Source organism: Oncorhynchus mykiss, chromosome 4, assembly GCF_057628025.1.
Source record: "Oncorhynchus mykiss isolate SJ-2025 chromosome 4, ASM5762802v1, whole genome shotgun sequence".
Taxonomy (NCBI): Eukaryota; Metazoa; Chordata; class Actinopteri; order Salmoniformes; family Salmonidae; genus Oncorhynchus; species Oncorhynchus mykiss.
The window spans coordinates 55,946,859-55,966,939 of NC_143025.1; the positions used below are offsets into that span (position 1 = coordinate 55,946,859).

The window sequence follows — 20,081 nt, forward strand, 5'->3', positions numbered from 1 at the left end:
AACAAACGTACAGTCAATAACACAATAGAAAATCTGTATAGAGTGTGTGCAAATGAAGGAGGTAAGGCAATAAATAGGCCAATAGTGGCAAAGTAATTACAATTTAGCAATTTACACTGGAGTGATATATGTGCAGATGAGGGTGTAAAAAAAGAGCAGAAAAACAAATATGGGGATGAGGTAGGTAGTTGGTTCGATGGGCTACTTACAGATGGGCTGTGTACAGCATTGGCAGCAGAGAACTGGAAGGAAAGGCGGCCAAAGCAGGTAATGGCTTTGGGGATGACCAGTGAAATATACCTGCTGGAGCTCGTGCTACAGTGTTGATATGGTGACCATTGAGCTGAGATAAGGCGGAGCTTTACCTAGAAAAGACTTATAGATGACCTGGAGCCGGTGGGTTTGGCAACAAATATGTAGCGAGGACCAGCCAACGAGAGCATACAGGTGGTGGGTAGGATATGGGGCTTTGGTGACAAAACGGATGGCACTAGACTGCATCCAATGTTGCTGGAGGCTATTTGAGTGTTGGAGGCTATTTTGCCGAAATCAAGGATCGGTAGGATAGTCAGTTTTACTAGGGTGTGTTTGGCAGCATGAGTGAAGGAGGCTTAGTTGCAAAATAGGAAGCCGATTCTAGATTTAATTTTGGATTGGAGATGCTTAATGTGAGTCTGGAAGGAGAGTTTACAGTCTAGCCAGACACCTAGGTACTTATAATTGTCCACATATTCTAAGTCAGAACCATCCAGAGTAATGATGCAAGTCGTGTGGGTGCGGGCAGCGATTGGTTGAAGAGGATACATTTAGTTGTACTAGCATTTAGGAGCAGTTGGAGGCCACGGAAGGAGAGTTGTATGGTGCTGAAGCTCGTTTGGAGGTTTGTTAACACAGTGTCCAAAGAAGGGCCAGATATATACAGATGTATATTCATATTTGGGTTTTGAGATAAGCTTGCTTAATTAGGGCTTGCTCCAGATTTGAGCTAATATTCATTTAGAACACCTGTGTGGGACTCAGTTTTCCATAGAAACATTAATTACTGAGTTTTCTCTGAATCTCCTCATTGTATTTTTCATAGTCTAAAACGACCACAGTACCCCCCTGCAGGTTTGCAGGTTTGATAACCGAAGATGAGTCTTTCATTAGTTCACTGAGTGCCTGTTCTTCTGTCCTGGTGAGGTTGTTCTAAATATGTGTTGTTTGTCTCCTATATACAGACATGGCTTCTTGTTCGACTAACCTACAATAGGTATTAATCGAGGAGTTGTTAACCATAGGACAGAATTAGCTTTTGGGCTTAAAATTAGTAACAGTTTTTTGGGGGGGTTCTAGGCCAGAACTGTAATCTTACTAAATATTTTTTTGCAAATCAACTTTTGCTTTATTAGATCAAGCAGTTAAAAAAAAAAAAAAAAAATAGTTTGCTAACTGAGATGATACTGTGTATTACTGTCAGCTGCGCTCATTGCACTCACCTGGACTCCTTCACTTTGTTGATTACCCCCTGTATATCGGTCTGTTCTTTGGTTGTGTTCCCTGTTCCCATTATTCCGTATTGTGTTTGTTATGTGTTCCTGTCCAGACGCTTACTGTGATTACTGTGACAAAAAAACACTCTTGCCTTTCAATATCAAATGCATCACCTGTCAACACACAGCTGGACTCACCTGCTCCCGCTTTCTCACGTTGTGCTATTTACAAACACGTGACTGGGTCTGCTGTTCTGGGGAAATAAGCTTCATAATGTAAAATAATGTGAGAAGTGAAATGAAGAACGCAATCTGCTTTATCTCCTGTTGTATTGCACAAGTTGACTACAGGTATTTACTTAAAAAGTAGCTACAAATATTAAGATGTATTGAAAAACGTTAAATAGCCTCAACGGTATTGATGGTATTGAAAAGAAAAATCCTGTGGCTATTTCCAAATACCCCGGTATGTACGGTATACTGCCCAAGCCTAGTTGTCATTACATTAGCATCATCGCTAACGGCTACACAAAGTGGTAGACAAATGCTCAAACACAGGAAAGGAAATGTCATTACACATCACACCTTGCTGCTGTTGTCAAGCTAATCAAGGCCCTGATTGGTGAACCACTCATCCAGTCATAGCTCTATGTCTGTAGGCAAGGTTAGGGACACCTTCACACACAGTGCTTTAACGTAGTGTTTATAATATATACTGATCATTTATGAGGTAGTGGAAATGTGGTCATAATTTGTGCTCAAGGGGAAATCCCACAGATTCCTATATTTCAATGAGAAACTCATTTTAATTAGATCAGATGTGTTGTAACTGTTGACAAATAATTACATTAACGTATTTTGCTAAGAATGTGAGGGCATAGCAATTCCTCTAGTGGATCTCAAACCCAGGCCACCAGCAGCAATATTGAACTCCCTAACCACTGTCCCAATAAGGAATATCTCTAGGACATGTGCTTATTGGGCCAGTATAGTTTGGCTCTGTCCTGCCCAGAATAAACCCTACCCCTTCCTCCCTAGGCACTTGTGTAGATCTGAAACAACTTGATAGGTGGAAGGCTGTAAACAATAGGGTGAATGCAAATTAATCTCAGCTCTGTTAAAAGGACACTCAAGAAAAACTTGCATCGATCATAGTGATTCAGGAGTGCTTTAAAACCGGTAAAACATGCCCCACCAACATTAGACAACTGTCCTGAAAGCCCTTAAATTGCTGAAATGAGTCAATCAAATCATATCCGTGATGAGAATAGTCAGATTAACCGATAGATGACACGGACATGGTGGAGTAGCAGGAAGATGGGAGGACCGTTCAAATCCCCGGTGAGGACAGTAAATACTGTATGAACAAACATGCACAATGTAACCATGTATGTCAACGTTTGTCAAATATGTAAGCTGAAAACGCGTCTTGTTTTGTGTGAGTGTCCCTAATCTTGCCAACAGACAAAGAGCTATTAATGGATCAGTGGTTCGCCAATCAGGGCCTTGATTGGCTCGGCAACAGGAACTAGGCTTGATGTGTAATTCATTAAGGCATGTCCTTCCAACGTTCCCGTGAAACTTTTAATTGACTTTTAATTCCGAGAACATGGCAACTATGTTCTGTGTATGTTTAGTGGGATGTTGATGGAATATTCTCCTAACCCTCAGAAAACTGGACACATGAATGTTCCTACAACATTCCCATGAAACGTGTCTAGAACATTAAAATGGGATATTCTGAGAACATAGTAACCATGTTCTGTGTGTGTTTTGTTTGATGTTATAGAATGTTCCCCTAACTTTTTCCCAATAAAGCAGCTGGTTTGAATCCTTGTGATCTCCATTTCAACAGACATAAAACACTCTGAAAACAGGTAGACATGATGTCACAAGCTGTTTTTTACCACTCTGTTCATTCTGGGGGTATGATGTCACAAGCTGTTTTTCACCACTCTGTTCATTCTGGGGGTATGATGTCACAAGCTGTTTTTTTACCACTCTGTTCATTCTGGGGGTATGATGTCACAAGCTGTTTTTCACCATTCTGTTCATTCTGGGGGTATGATGTCACAAGCTGTTTTTCACCACTCTGTTCATTCTGGGGGTATGATGTCACAAGCTGTTTTTTTACCACTCTGTTCATTCTGGGGGTATGATGTCACAAGCTGTTTTTCACCACTCTGTTCATTCTGGGGGTATGATGTCACAAGCTGTTTTTTACCATTCTGTTCATTCTGGGGGTATGATGTCACAAGCTGTTTTTCACCACTCTGTTCATTCTGGGGGTATGATGTCACAAGCTGTTTTTTACCACTCTGTTCATTCTGGGGGTATGATGTCACAAGCTGTTTTACCACTCTGTTCATTCTGGGGGTATGATGTCACAAGCTGTTTTTTACCACTCTGTTCATTCTGGGGGTATGATGTCACAAGCTGTTTTACCACTCTGTTCATTCTGGGGGTATGATGTCACAAGCTGTTTTTCACCACTCTGTTCATTCTGGGGTATGATGTCACAAGCTGTTTTTCACCACTCTGTTCATTCTGGGGGTATGATGTCACAAGCTGTTTTTCACCACTCTGTTCATTCTGGGGGTATGATGTCACAAGCTGTTTTTTACCACTGTGTTCATTCAGGGCCTTGATTGGCTCGGCAATGTCGTCACAAGCTGTTTTTTACCACTCTGTTCATTCTGGGGGTATGATGTCACAAACTGCTTTTTCTAATATATCACGTCCCTGGCCATTGTGTCTCCTTAATGAAGCGCGATGACATGACATAAATGTCGGCAGCACACACCTGAAGAACACTGGGAGGTGGTCTCCTATATGTCTCTGTTTGTTTTAGTGGAACTCACAGCTCGAGTGCTAGCTTCGCCGGCGGTGGGCACCGTCCTACCCATCACAACTCCCAGTTGACCACAACACTGTGGTCAATCATAAATGGGCACCTCCCAGCATAAGGGTGATGCGTTCTGGGGGGGAAATGACTGAACTCCTGCCTTTTTGTTATTTTTCAATAAACTTCCAGGGAATTTGGTGAGACGGAGGGGGGATTCCTCAATTCCTTGCTGTGGAATGTACTAGATTCTAGAATGTTACTCAGCTGTGTCAAAACAAGAAAAAGAAGGAAAGGTGTAAGACTGAAATCGGATACACGGAAGTGACTGGAGTGTAGCTTCTTTGCAGCCGTTCTACTGTTCCCATGGCGTGGGAGGAGAAGGGGACGTTAGGGTGTTTTGAAGTGGTTTTAGGTTTGTGTGCCGCCGATCTCACCGATGCTTGCTCATTGCCTACCTCAATCTCTCTCTCTCTTTAGAAAATGTTGGATGAGTGCCAGGACAGGAGGAGCTGTAAGGTCCTTGTCAACAGTCGTCTCTTTGGGATGGACCCGTGCCCCAGCAGCAGCAAACACCTCATTGTGTGGTACAACTGCAGGCCTAGTAAGTTCCCCAAAGTCTCTTAATAGTTTAAACTCCTCCTTCAACTGTCTATCTCTCTCTCTCTGACACACTCAGAGAGACCTGCACGCACGCACACAGAAAACCCCGGTGACAATATATATATATATATATATATATATATACGGTTTCAATCCCATTCCTACTAAATGGGCAGAAACGGAAGCGGAAGCCTATGTTTAGCCATGCACAGGTATTCCACACACAGAGTCCAGTGACAGTGACCTGTGACAGAGCTCAATACCCAAAGTACCTCCATTAGCCACGATATCAAAACTATGGACACAGAGAGAGAGAAAGAGAGAGACACACATATACAAAGAGGGAGAGAGAGCGAGCCAGAGGGAAGGAGATAATACTGAGAATACTAATATGTATTGAATGCAAACCCAGCTCTCTCTTTCTCCCTCCCTCTCCCTTTCAGAGGAAGTGACACCTTGTTACGCCTAAAATCCCACTTAGATCACACTGAGACATTTCTCTCTCGCCAGAAGTTATTGGTTAAGTGACGGGACAAAAGAGCTGTTGATTGGTCAGTGGTGTGAGTGCCCATACCACACCTCAGGAATGACATGAATGGACTTAAGCTTGTGTCCCAAATGGCACCCTATTCCCTAGAAACAGTAGTGCACTACTTTTGACCAGGGCTCATAGGGCTAGTATGTAAAATATTGCATTACATAGGGAATAGGGTGCCATTTGGCACGCAGCGTTAGTTACTACAACATTCTGGGTGGTGGGATTACTTCACTGTTATTCTGGGTCTGCCTGGAATTATACACTCCACTGTGAGAAGGAGAGAAAGAGGGAGGAAAGATGGATGGGGAGAGAGGTTGAAAGTTGGAATGGAGATTTCAGTGTTGTAGTACAGAAGGATTGAGAAAATGCTAAGGGCGCTTGGAAAAGGATGAATGGAAAGAAGTATGACAAACACACACTGGAATATGCACAAAAGCACACTCACATGGAAAACATAAAAGTCAAACTTCAGAGTAATCCTGAGACTGACAAAAAGGGTTAAAGTGTGTGTGTGTGTACAATAATACTAAGGTCTCTCTCACCCCATCTTCTAAACCAGATGAGTATAAGAGTAAGGTGGCGTGCGAGGAGGAGAGAATGAAGCTGACCTGTAAACGGGGAATGCAGATCGCCGTCTACTCGGCCATGTTCGGTCGAACCCAGCAGGGTACCCTGGAGTGTCCTACCCACCACAGGAGGGCGTCGTCCGTAGGTAAGACCATCACCCATGTATAGACCCTGGAGTTTTCCCTGACCACTTGCCCTCTGGGCCCAGAACTCTGGGCCTAAAGCGTCTTTGTAATGACGTAGACCTAGAGTTTCTCCTGGGTCTTAAACTTGGGGTATATGATGCATTGGTCCAGAGCCAGGCGTTATTGGCAGAGAGTCACTCGTCATTGGTGAGTGAAATCCATGCCAGGCACACCTGTGAGCTCTGGACCTTCACCTCCGACAGGCTGAGTCAAAATACCTGGCGGGTTCAATCGCTTTATTGTTGAATTATTTAAGGTTCCTTTCTCTTCACTGTGCTGGAGTTCTTTTAAAGATAAAGTAGGCTAGCGAAGGCAACAAAGTGTTGCTTACTGGAACACCCAAAGTCATCCAATTATTATAATAGGATTTGAAGCAATAGCCAACCCGCGTGTGGTCAACTATTTCAGCACCGTTTCGCGCTGCTCTGAGACCAGCATGGGGACTGGTCTTGATAAATCAATGAGATTTTGATTTTCACTGAATCTCTGTTTGGGTATTGGTTAGCCAACAATTAGGGTGTGGACATTTTAGGATTATTTTGCTCTTTGCTCGCTGTCACTTAGTAGCCTACTCCCGACCGGTCACTTGAACAGTGCCAAAAAACACAATGGAAAAATCACATTTACATAAGTAGTCAGACCCTTCACTCAGAACTTTGTTAAAGCACCTTTGGCAGCGATTACAGCCTTGAGTCTTCTTGGGTATGACGCTACCATTCTTCTCTGCAGATCCTCTCAAGCACTGTCAGGTTGGATGAACCAGGTTGGTTTCATCAGACCAGAGAATCTTGTTTATCATGGTCTAAGAGTCTTTAGGTTCCCTTTGGCAAACTCCAAGTGGGCTGAAATGTGCTTCCATCCGGCCACCCTACTCTACTCATTGGGTTCTTGGTCACCTCCCTGACCAAGCCCTTCTCCCCCGATTGCTCAGTTTGGCCGGGCAGCCAGCTCTACGAGGAGTCTTGGTGGTTCCAAACTTCTTCCAACTTGCACCTGAGCTCAATTTCGAGTCTCATAGCAAAAGGTCTGAGTACTTATGTAAATAAGGTATTTCAGTTTGACTTTATGGGGTATTGTGTGTAGATTGATGAGGAAATGTTTTTATTTAATCAATTTTCGAATAAAGCTGTAACGTTACAAAATATGGAAAAAGTCAAGGGGTCTGAATACTTTCCGAAGGTACTGTATAGGGCTAAATATCAATCTAGAACAGGATTATCTATTTTGGATAACATTTGAATGGAGTTGATGGAGAGAGACTGTGAGAGTGCTCGCGAGTACACTGATTTAAAGCAACAATAATTTAGTGATAGGCTGTTTTAAAACTCTGCAGCTCCAATTAAAATGAGTTTAATCTTTACAATGAAAAAACAAGGTGAACTCCAAAAGCCAGATGGAGATGGGTAAATTAAATCCACATTCGTTCTTAATATTACTGTAGCAAATGTAGGCCTGTCACCTGTCACAAGCAAAAAAGTTACCATAATGAGATGATAGGTCTACATGCATTGTGAACTGTCCCCACCCTGAGCGTTGATCGCATAGAATGTAACAGTTCCCTTTCATGCCATGATGTTCATATAAATAATTTATTATAATTGACCGGTTTCTCGCAGTTATTTATCCCTGGAAAAGGGAGGGGTTTTGGGTGGTAAATCTCGGTAACCGTGTACCCGCCATTCAATCGTAATGCAGCATTAGATAGTGGTTTCGTCAATGTAGCACGTTTAGAGATCGATTTATAGCCAGTAATCAAAAAGAATTAACAGATTTTAAAGATGAATAGATGGATATGAGATGAAAGGCGACTTCCTAGCAAGTTCAGAAGGCCAAGTTATAGCTCTGTAGGACATGGGGGCAGACATTTTGATCAAGAGTGACCTTTACAAAATATGCACGTTTTCTCAAACACTGAATATACAAATATGTATTTTACAGTTAGGAAGGTGGAAGGAATGTGAAATATTATAATTTGTTGTTTTATAAATGGATTATATTATATTTAGAGATAAAAACGAAGTTATTTCAAGCCTTCTTCATAATGTTTCGTGGAATAGGAAATATTTCATATTGTTATCATATCCGTACTGTGTACTTGAGCTGATGTCCTCAAAAGTGACTACACATCAGCAGTGTATAACTATTTTGACCAGAAAGGAGAGATGTTAACCTTTCTTGGAGTATGCAGCATTACTAGTTATTTTTTATGGTCCTCTCATGATGAATCATTACTTTTGGGGTTTACGTAGATTACATTTGAGATTACATTTAGTTAGATTTAAGAGGCCATACGGTTTCACTACCATTAAGACAGAAGTGTGTGTGTATGTGTGTGTGTGTGTGTGTCAGACTTAGTTCACGGCTCTCTTTACAGCCTAATACACTCACGGTGACATATCCATCATGCAAAAGAGCACAGATCTGTGCAAAAATGTGCTGAGTTCATTCATTTGAAACCTTCTCGACAATGGCCGTTATAGGGAGGGTTAACAACATTTTGCACAGATCTGTGGTCTTTTATATGACGGAAATTTCTCCCTCAATCCCTTCTTTTCTCATATTCTCCCTGTCATTGTTACTTTCCCTCTCTCACCCCTCCCACTGCCCCACAAACTGTTCACTTACTTGATCCCCCCGTGTCTTCTTGTCTTTGATGTGGCTTCCATGTCACCATGCAGAGGAAGTGAGGGTGCTTGAGTGACAGGCCAGACAGACAGTGTTAATTATCTTAATTGCTTTTCCCTTCCGTGGGAAAAAGAGACTGTCTGTGTGTGCTTGAGTTTTCTAGGTTGGTCTTAAAATGTGTTTGTCTGGAGAGACGGTCTGTGTGTGCTTGAGTTTTCTAGGTTGGTCTTTAAATGTGGTGTAAAATAGAGCCTGTAAGGGACGTACAGTACACTTGTGTTCTTCTTCTGTAATGAGGTCAATTGAAATCGTGTGTGTGTGTATGCCAACATTAACCCAACATTCACTAATGGAGAAATCAGAGAAGGGATGCCTGCTCAGGTGCTCAGGTGTGTGTGTTGCGGATTCCTGTCTGTACAGTGAAGAGCAGGAAGGATGTTGTTCTCAGAATAGCTTTCCAGCTCACGGAGTCACCTTAAAAGTATTGCTCTGGTTCTGTAGTCTGGAGAAGACTGCTATTCTGAAATCAACACACACACAAGCACACACGTGTACACACTCAGACATGCCCTGTGATCTGTGCGCTCCTCTTATTTGGAGGAGGAGGGGGTGGCGGTGGTATCAGAAGAATCTTCAAAGTGAGGGGGACAGGGCCAAGTTCAGGACTCTGTCATCTGACCCATTAGCATCACACACACCCCCTGACATCTAAATTGTCCTCAATGTAACTTTGGCTAGACAATGGAAGATCTATCTAATACCAGCAGGGCTGCAGTCAGTTTTGTTTACAATTCAGTCAACTCAGAAAGTGAATTCAAATGCAATTAATAAATTGGAACTGAGCCCTTAAATTGTATGCTGATTTGAGTATGAACTCAAGTAGAACATACATATGTTATGGGGCGGCAGGGTAGCCTAGTGGTTAGAGCATTGGACTATTAACCGGAAGGTTGCAAGTTCAAATCCCCGAGCTGACAAGGTACAAATGTGTCGTTCTGCCCCTGAACAGGCATTGAAAATAAGAATTTGTTCTTAACTGACATGCCTTTCTGTATTGGAACAGTCCGTGTGTGTTTGACTCTGGTTATCTCTATAATAACAGATAGAGTCGGAGACCTTGTGCAGAAGTGACGAATCGCTTGAATGCCAGGAAATGACACAGGCTGTGACACACACACTGACACGCCACATGATTGTTTTCATACCCATCTCCTCTGACTCAACAGATAATCTGATATCAGGTGTGTACAGTTTACAGGCGCGTGCGTTTGTACCAATGCACGCATGCGTGGTTTTAGATGTAGGCCTACAGAATGTTTATATTTTTATACAGTACCAGTCAAAAGTTTGGACACACCTATTAATTCAAAGGTTTTTCTTTATTTTTACTATTTTCTACATTGTAGAATAATAGTGAAGATATCAAAACTATGAAATAGCACATATGGAATCATGTAGTAACCAAAAAACGGTATATTTGACATTCTTGAAAGTAGCCACCCTTTGCATTGATGTCAGCTTTGCATACTCTTTGCATTCTCTCAACCAGATACATGAGGTAGTCACCTGGAATGCATTTCAATTAACAGGTGTGCCTTGTTAAAAGTACATTTGTGGAATTTGATTTACTTCTGTGACATGGTAGGCGTGGTATACAGAAGATAGCCCTATTTGGTAAAAGACCAAGTCCATAATTATGGCAAGAACAGCTCAAATAAGTAAAGAGAAACGACAGTCCGTCATTACTTTAAGACATGAAAGTCACTCAATTCGGGAAAATGGCAGGAACTTTTAATGTGCCGTTGCAAAAGCCATCAAGTGCTATTATGAAACTGACTCTCATGAGGACTGCTACAGGAAAGGAAGACCCAGAGTTACCTCTGCTGCAGAAGATAAGTTCATTAGTGTTAACTACACCTCAGATTGCAGCCCAAATAAATGCTTCACAGAGTTCAAGTAACAGAAACATCAACTGTTCAGAGGAGACTGCGTGAATCACGCCTTCATGGTCGATTTGCTGCAAAGAAACCACTACCAAAAGACAATAATAAGAAGAGACTTGCTTGGGCCAAGAAACACGATTATTAGACTGGTGGTAATCTGTCCTTTGATCTGATGAGTCCAAATTTGAGATTTTTGGTTCCAACCGCCGTGTCTTTGTGATATGCAAAGTAGATGATCTCTGCATGAGTGGTTCCCACCATGAAGCATGGAGGAGGAGATGTGATGGTGTGGGGGTGCTTTGCTGGTGACATATCTTTTGAATACCACCCTACCTTGTCACAACAGAACTGATTGGCTCAAACGCATTAAGAAGTAAAGAAATTCCACAAATGAACTTTTAACAAGGCGCACCTGTTAATTGAAATGCATTCCTGGTGGACTACCTCATGAAGCTGGTTGAGAGAATGCCAAGAGTGTGAAAAGCCATCATCAAGGCAAAGGATGGCTACTTTGAAGAATCTCAAATATATTTTGATTTGTTTAACACTTTCTGTTGTTATTTCATAGTTTTGATGTCTCCACTATTATTTGAGAATGTAAAAAAATAGTTCAAATAAAGAAAAACCCTTGAATGAGTAGGTGTGTCCAAACTTTTGACTGGTACTATACACACACACACACACACATCATCTTTATACCTGCTTCCATGTGATAGGAGTTATGGGCCTACTCCCACACATCATGGTGTTTTTATAGTCATGTGCTACTGAGATGAATGTCACTACAACGCACACACACTGTCATCTTTATACAGAGCATGATTAGTCATTTTGTAGTGGTACAATCAAAAACCAGAAACAAGGTGATTAGAATGGTTTAATGTCAACGTTTTCAGCACAATGCCTTTCTTAAGACCGGTCTCAATTAACAATGCACTGGAAGTGGCCATCAGGGATGGGGTCAGTTCCATTTCAATTCATTCAATTCACAAAGTAAAGAGAAGCATTGATGATAATTGCAATTACTTCCTGAATTCACTGAATGTAAAGGGAACTGACTGTGTTGTGGTCCCTTTGAAATTCATTTTCAACTGTTAGCACATTTTTCAACACCATATATATTTGGACAGTGAAGCTACAATGAAAAATGTGCCTCTACATTCCAGCGTTTTGGATTTGAGATCAAATGTTACATATTTGGCGACAGTACACCTTTTATTTTATTTTCCTACGTACCTGTTTTACTGTTGAGGAATGAAAACACTCGATATGAGGCCGGTTTCGTGCAGAGAGAGAGTTTAGTGAGGGGCGAGTAGTGGGGGTTCGATGAGCAAGCTGCGGAACCTATTGACGTGTGAAAGCGTTACTCCGCTCTGGTTTCCCACATTCCCACCACGTTCAGAACCTGCCAGGGCAACACATCCTGGTGGGGAATTACAGAGTGTCCGATCTGGCCTGGGAGCGTTCAGGAACGTCTGACTGGCAGACTCTCCGGGGTTGACACGGATGTTGGGATGGCACTCTGCCGGGTTCTCCTGACTATCTATAGACCATGCTGGGTTGAATCTGGGTCAGATGTTTAGACATGTGTTTCTAAATGGCATAGTTCACTACCGACCTGGAAGTTAACTGTTGATTCATTTGATTGATTGATTGATTGATTTTATTCAAGTGTCACACGCCAATTGGTGCCCAGCACATATGGGTTCATAAGACACTATTTATTTAAGTACGCAAAACGACAGTCATTTGAGGGTGGCACTTCAGAATATTTTCACTCTCTCACCCTTACTTCCTCCTTTACTTCAGTTTCTAATGGCTCAGTGGGTTAGAGCACAGGACCAAAACCAGAGTTGTGAGTTTTATTCCTGCCTGGACCACATACTGATTAAAGGTGTTAGTTAATGTTGCCAGTTCTGTAAGTTGCTTTGTATAGAAGTGTCTCCGAAATGTATAAGGACACAAGGCGAGACCCAAATGCAGACACAGGAGGCAGATGGTTGAACTCCGATATTTATTCTTTCAAAAGGGGTAGGCAAAAGGCAGGTCGAGGACAGGTGAGAGTTCATGTCAGAGTCCAAACAGTACCAGGTGATAGGCAGGCTCGAGGTCTGGACAGGCAGAGGTTCAGTGATCAGGTCCGAGTACAAACAGTACAAGGGGATAGGCAGGCTCGAGGGAAGCACAGGCAGAGTGGTCAGGCATGCGGGTTCGGCGTCAGGACAGGCAAGGGTCAAAACCAGAAGAAAAAAACAGGAAAAAATAGGAGCTAGGAGAAACGCTGGTAGACTTGGCAAAACAAACTGGCACAGAGAGACAGGAACCACAGGGATAAATACACTGTGAACTAACGGGGAAAACAGGACGAACTGGCACAGAGAGACATGAACCACAGGGATAAATACACTGTGAACTAACGGGGAAAACAGGACGAACTGGCACAGAGAGACATGAACCACAGGGATAAATACACTGTGAACTAACGGGGAAAACAGGACGAACTGGCACAGAGAGACATGAAACACAGGGATAAATACACTGTGAACTAGCGGGGAAAACAGGACGAACTGGCACAGAGACATGAACCACAGGGATAAATACACTGTGAACTAACGGGGAAAACAGGACGAACTGGCACAGAGAGACATGAACCACAGGGATAAATACACTGAACTAACGGGGGAAACAGGACGAACTGGCACAGAGACATGAACCACAGGGATAAATACACTGAACTAACCTTGGAAAACAGGACGAACTGGCACAGAGAGACATGAACCACAGGGATAAATACACTGTGAACTAACGGGGAAAACAGGACGAACTGGCACAGAGAGACAGGAAACACAGGGATAAATACACTGTGAACTAACGGGGAAAACAGGACGAACTGGCACAGAGAGACAGGAACCACAGGGATAAATACACTGTGAACTAACGGGGAAAACAGGACGAACTGGCACAGAGAGACAGGAAACACAGGGATAAATACACTGTGAACTAACGGGGAAAACAGGACGAGCTGGCAAAGAGAGACATAAACCACAGGGATAAATACACTGTGAACTAACGGGGAAAACAGGACGAACTGGCACAGAGAGACAGGAAACACAGGGATAAATACACCGGGGACTAATGAGGAAAACTGGACACACCTGGAGGTGGGTGGAGACAATCACAAAGACAGGTGAAACAGATCAGGGTGTGACAAAATGGCGATATTATTCTTTAAATCATCAAGTAGTAATTTATCTAAATGGGATCTCCACTCTCATAGCTTCCTCCAATTCAGTAATTGTCTTACTTCAAAGAAAGGATGAAGGATTCAACTGGTGTCTGTGTTGCTCTTTAGCTCCTGAGTTGGGCTATTTTAGCTGTGACCTCCATCATCATTCGTCCTGAGTCTGTTGACGCCTGAGGAGTAGCCTGTCCTCTCATCTCTCTGGGGCTGGAGTGTGGGATGGCAGTACACACACACAGGCACAAACACACACACACCCACACACACACCCATGTACAAATGCACGAGCACATGAACACACACAATGTGAGTGAGTTCAGTAGTGTCTGTTTTCAAAGGGAACTCCCCCATCTCTCTACAACTTGGTCTGTTTTGGGTTTTTATGGTCTGTGTCTGCCTAAGGGCATCCATGCAGAACCAGGGGCAACATTCCCAAATGGTTTTGTGGGTGTCCGGTTGTCCCGACCAAACCTTGGTTCAAATAGTTCATTTTGTTTTCTTTCAAATACTTTGACGTATTCAATTGGGCTAGCCTGGCACATTAGAAAAAATGGAATAGTCCTAAAAGTGCAAACTCACCAGTCTGGCAATGCTAAAGGTATACAATTCTGAGCCCTCCTTACCCAGCAGGCCTTAGAAAAGCAGCCATTGGCACTTATTCATAAAGTGTCTCAGAGTGGAGTGCTAATCTCGGATCAGTTTGACCTTTAGATCACAATTAATATAATTACATGGACAGGAGGACCTAGACAGGAGGATCCTAGATCGCACTCCCACTCTAAGATTTTTTGTGAAAACGGGCTCTGGGCTTCTTCACTACAGCAGTCCTTTTGGGATTCTGTGGTTCAAACTTGACTGAGTTGCTATCATTAAATGTATATTAGTAATATATGATATATGAGTAATATATCAGTAATATATGATATATGAGTAATATATCAATGATATATGATATATGAGTAATATATCAATGATATATGATATATGAGTAATATATCAGTAATATATGATATATGAGTAATATATCAATGATATATGAGTAATATATCAGTAATATATGATATATGAGTAATATATCAGTAATATATGATATATCAGTAATATGATATATGAGTAATATCAGTAATATATGATATATCAGTGATATATGAGTAATATATCAGTAATATATCAGTAATATATGATATGAGTAATATATGAGTAATATATGATATGATTAATGTGTGATATATGAGTAATATATGAGATCAGTAATATATCAGTAATATATCAGTAATATATGATATATCAGTAATATATCAGTAAACAGTAGAAGTCGGAAATTTACATACACCTTAGCCAAATACATGTAAACTCAGTTTTTCACAATTCCTGATATTTAATCCTAGTAAAACTTCCCTGTTTTAGGTCAGTTAGGATCACCACTTTATTTTAAGAATGTGAAATGTCAGAATAATAGTAGAGAGAATTATTTATTTCAGCTTTTATTTCTTTCATCACATTCAAAGTGGGTTAGAAGTTTACATACACTCAATTAGTATTTGGTAGCATTGCCTTTCAATTGTTTAACGTGGGTCAAACGTTTCAGGTAGCCTTCCACAAGCTTCCCACAATAAGTTGGGTGAATTTTGGCCCATTCCTCCTGACAGAGCTGGTGTAACTGAGTCTGGTTTGTCGGCCTCCTTGCTCTCACACGCTTTTTCAGTTCCGCCCACAAATTTTCTAAAGGATTGAGGTCAGGGCTTTGTGATGGCCACTCCAAAATGTTGACTTTGTTGTCCTTAAGCCATTTTGCCACAACTTTGGAAGGATGCTTGGGGTCATTGTCCATTTGGTAGACCCATTTTTTATTTTTATTTATTTATTTCACCTTTATTTAACCAGGTAGGCAAGTTGAGAACAAGTTCTCATTTACAATTGCGACCTGGCCAAGATAAAGCAAAGCAGTTCGACACATACAACGACACAGAGTTACACATGGAGTAAAACAAACATACAGTCAATAATACAGTATAAGCAAGTCTATATAGGATGTGAGCAAATGAGATGAGATAATGGAGGTAAAGGCAAAAAAGGCCATGGTGGCAAAGTAAATACAATATAGCAAGTAAAACACTGGAATGGTAGATTTGCAGTGGAAGAATGTGCAAAGTAGAAATAAAAATAATGGGGTGCAAAGGAGCTAAATAAATAAATAAAATAAATTCAGTAGGGAAAGACAGTTGTTTGGGCTAAATTATAGGTGGGCTATGTTCAGGTGCAGTAATCTGTGAGCTGCTCTGACAGTTGGTGCTTAAAGCTAGTTTCAGAGATTTTTGTAGTTCGTTCCAATCATTGGCAGCAGAGAACTGGAAGAATAGGCGGCCAAAGAAAGAATTGGTTTTGGGGGTGACCAGAGAGATATACCTGCTGGAGCGCGTGCTACAGGTGGATGATGCTATGGTGACCAGCGAGCTGAGATAAGGGGGGGCTTTACCTAGCAAAGACTTGTAGATGACCTGGAGCCAGTAGGTTTGGCGACGAGTATGAAGTGAGGGCCAGCCAACGAGAGCGTACAGGTCGCAATGGTGGGTAGTATATGGGGCTTTGGTGACAAAACGGATTGCACTGTGATAGACTGCATCCAATTTGTTGAGTAGGGTTTTGGAGGCTATTTTGTAAATGACATCGCCAAAGTCGAGGATTGGTAGGATGGTCAGTTTTACAAGGGTATGTTTGGCAGCATGGGTGAAGGATGCTTTGTTGCGAAATATGAAGCCAATTCTAGATTTAACTTTGGATTGGAGATGTTTGATATGGGTCTGGAAGGAGAGTTTACAGTCTAACCAGACACCTAGGTATTTGTAGTTGTCCACGTATTCTAAGTCAGAGCCGTCCAGAGTAGTGATGTTGGACAGGCGGGCAGGTGCAGGCAGCGATCGGTTGAAGAGCATGCATTTAGTTTTACTTGTATTTAAGAGCAATTGGAGGCCACGGAAGGAGAGTTGTATGGCATTGAAGCTTGCCTGGAGGGTTGTTAACACAGTGTCCCAAGAAGGGCCAGAAGTATACAGAATGGTGTTGTCTGCGTAGAGGTGGATCAGAGACTCACCAGCAGCAAGAGCGACATCATTGATGTATACAGAGAAGAACCCTGTGGCACCCCCATAGAGACTGCCAGAGGTCCGGACAGCTGACCCTCCGATTTGACACACTGAACTCTATCAGAGAAGTAGTTGGTGAACCAGGCGAGGCAATAATTTGAGAAACCAAGGCTGTCGAGTCTGCCGATGCATAGCAGAGAAGGTATGGTGAGATTCGAAATGGTCGGTAATCTGTTTGTTGACTTGACTTTCGAAGACCTTAGAAAGGCAGGGTAGGATAGATATACAGTGCCTTGCGAAAGTATTCGCCCCCCTTGAACTTTGCGACCTTTTGCCACATTTCAGGCTTCAAACATGAAGATATAAAACTGTATTTTTTTGTGAAGAATCAACAACAAGTGGGACACAATCATGAAGTGGAACGACATTTATTGGATATTTCAAACTTTTTTAACAAATCGAAAACTGAAAAATTGGGTGTGCAAAATTATTCAGCCCCCTTAAGTTAATACTTTGTAGCGCCACCTTTTGCTGCGATTGCAGCTGTAAGTCGCTTGGGGTATGTCTCTATCAGTTTTGCACATCGAGAGACTGAAATCTTTTCCCATTCCTCCTTGCAAAACAGCTCGAGCTCAGTGAGGTTGGATGGAGAGCATTTGTGAACAGCAGTTTTCAGTTCTTTCCACAGATTCTCGATTGGATTCAGGTCTGGACTTTGACTTGGCCATTCTAACACCTGGATATGTTTCTTTTTGAACCATTCCATTGTAGATTTTGCTTTATGTTTTGGATCATTGTCTTGTTGGAAGACAAATCTCTGTCCCAGTCTCAGGTCTTTTGCAGACTCCATCAGGTTTTCTTGCAGAATGGTCCTGTATTTGGCTCCATCCATCTTCCCATCAATTTTAACCATCTTCCCTGTCCATGCTGAAGAAAAGCAGGCCCAAACCATGATGCTGCCACCACCATGTTTGACAGTGGGGATGGTGTGTTCAGGGTGATGAGCTGTGTTGCTTTTATGCCAAACATAACGTTTTGCATTGTTGCCAGAAAGTTCAATTTTGGTTTCATCTGACCAGAGCACCTTCTTCCACATGTTTGGTGTGTCTCCCAGGTGGCTTGTGGCAAACTTTAAACGACACTTTTTATGGATATCTTTAAGAAATGGCTTTCTTCTTGCCACTCTTCCATAAATGCCAGATTTGTGCAATATACGACTGATTGTTGTCCTATGGACAGAGTCTCCCACCTCAGCTGTAGATCTCTGCAGTTCATCCAGAGTGATCATGGGCCTCTTGGCTGCATCTCTGATCAGTCTTCTCCTTGTATGAGCTGAAAGTTTAGAGGGACGGCCAGGTCTTGGTAGATTTGCAGTGGTCTGATACTCCTTCCATTTCAATATTATCGCTTGCACAGTGCTCCTTGGGATGTTTAAAGCTTGGGAAATCTTTGTGTATCCAAATCCGGCTTTAAACTTCTTCACAACAGTATCTCGGACCTGCCTGGTGTGTTCCTTGTTCGTCATGATGCTCTCTGCGCTTTTAACGGACCTCTGAGACTATCACAGTGCAGGTGCATTTATACGGAGACTTGATTACACACAGGTGGATTGTATTTATCATCATTAGTCATTTAGGTCAACATTGGATCATTCAGAGATCCTCACTGAACTTCGCAAAGTTCAAGGGGGCCGAATACTTTCGCAAGGCACTGTAGGTGTGTAGCAGTTTGGGTCAAGAATGTCCCCCCCTTTGAAGAGGGGGGATGACCGCAGCTACGCATTTGCGACCAAGCTTTAACTTCCTGACTGATGTCTTGAGATGTTGCTTCAATATATCCACATAATTTTCTGTCCTCATGATGCCATCTATTTTGTGAAGTGCACCAGTCCCTCCTGCAGCAAAGCACCCCCACACCATGATGCTGCCACCCCCACATCATGATGCTTCACAGTTGGGATGGTGTTCTTCAGCTTGCAAGCCTCTGCCTTTTTCCTCCAAACATAACAATGGTCATTGTGTCCAACAGTTCTATGTTTGTTTCATCAGACCAGAGGACATTTCTCAAAAAAGTATGATCTTTGTCCCAATGTGCAGTTGCAAACTGTAGTGGCTTCTTTCTTACTGAGGGGCCATTGATGTTATGTCGATATAGGACTCGTTTTACTGTGAATATTGATACTTTTGTACCTGTTTCCTCCAGCATCTTCACAAGGTCCTTTGCTGTTGTTCTGGGATTTTCGCACCAAAGTACATTCATCTCTAGGAGACTGAACACATCTCCTTCCTGAGCGGTATGAAGGCTGTGTGGTCCCATGGTGTTTATACTTGCGTACCATTGTTTGTACAGATGAACGTGGTACCTTCAGGCGTTTAGAAATTGCTCCCAAGGATGAACCAAACTTGTGGAGGTCTACAATTTTCTGAGGTCTTGGCTGATTTCTTTTGATTTTCCAATGATGTCAAGCAACTGAGTCTGAAGGTAGGCCTTGAAATACATCCACAGGTACACCTCCAATTGACTCAAATGATATCAATTAGCCTATCAGAAGCTTCTAATGCCATGACATCATTTTCTGGAATTTTCCAATCTGTTTATAAAGGCACAGTCAACTTAGTGTATGTAAACTTCTGACCCACTGAAATTCTAATATTGTGAATTATAAGTGAAATCATCTGTATGTAAAGAGTTGTTGGAAAAATTACTTGTGTCATGCATAAAGTGGTTGTCCTAACCGAGTTTGTTAACAAGAAATTCGTGGAGTGGTTGAAAAACTAGTTTTAATAACTCCAACCTAAGTGTATGTAAACTTCCGACTTCAACTGTATATAATATATGAGTAATATATGAGTAATATATGATCCTACACATTTGCTATTACCTTACCTGCACTTTTAAGTGTTATCTGGGATCCTTGGGATGCCGGATAGCACACACCTTTAATGTACACCATTGGAATAGATGTGGTCACAGCATGTTAGT

At 42.0% G+C, this 20,081-nt stretch overlaps 1 protein-coding gene across 1 annotated transcript in view; it reads left to right on the top strand.

Annotated features, from left to right (window-relative positions):
• LOC110521998 (protein eva-1 homolog A) overlaps positions 1 to 20,081 on the top strand; it is a 160,696-nt gene that overhangs the window by 42,073 nt on the left and 98,542 nt on the right. The window contains exons 3-4 of the mRNA XM_021600038.3: positions 4,795 to 4,918; positions 6,015 to 6,167. Of these exons, the coding sequence (XP_021455713.3) occupies positions 4,795 to 4,918; positions 6,015 to 6,167 (277 nt within the window). The remainder of the gene's footprint in view (positions 1 to 4,794; positions 4,919 to 6,014; positions 6,168 to 20,081) is intronic.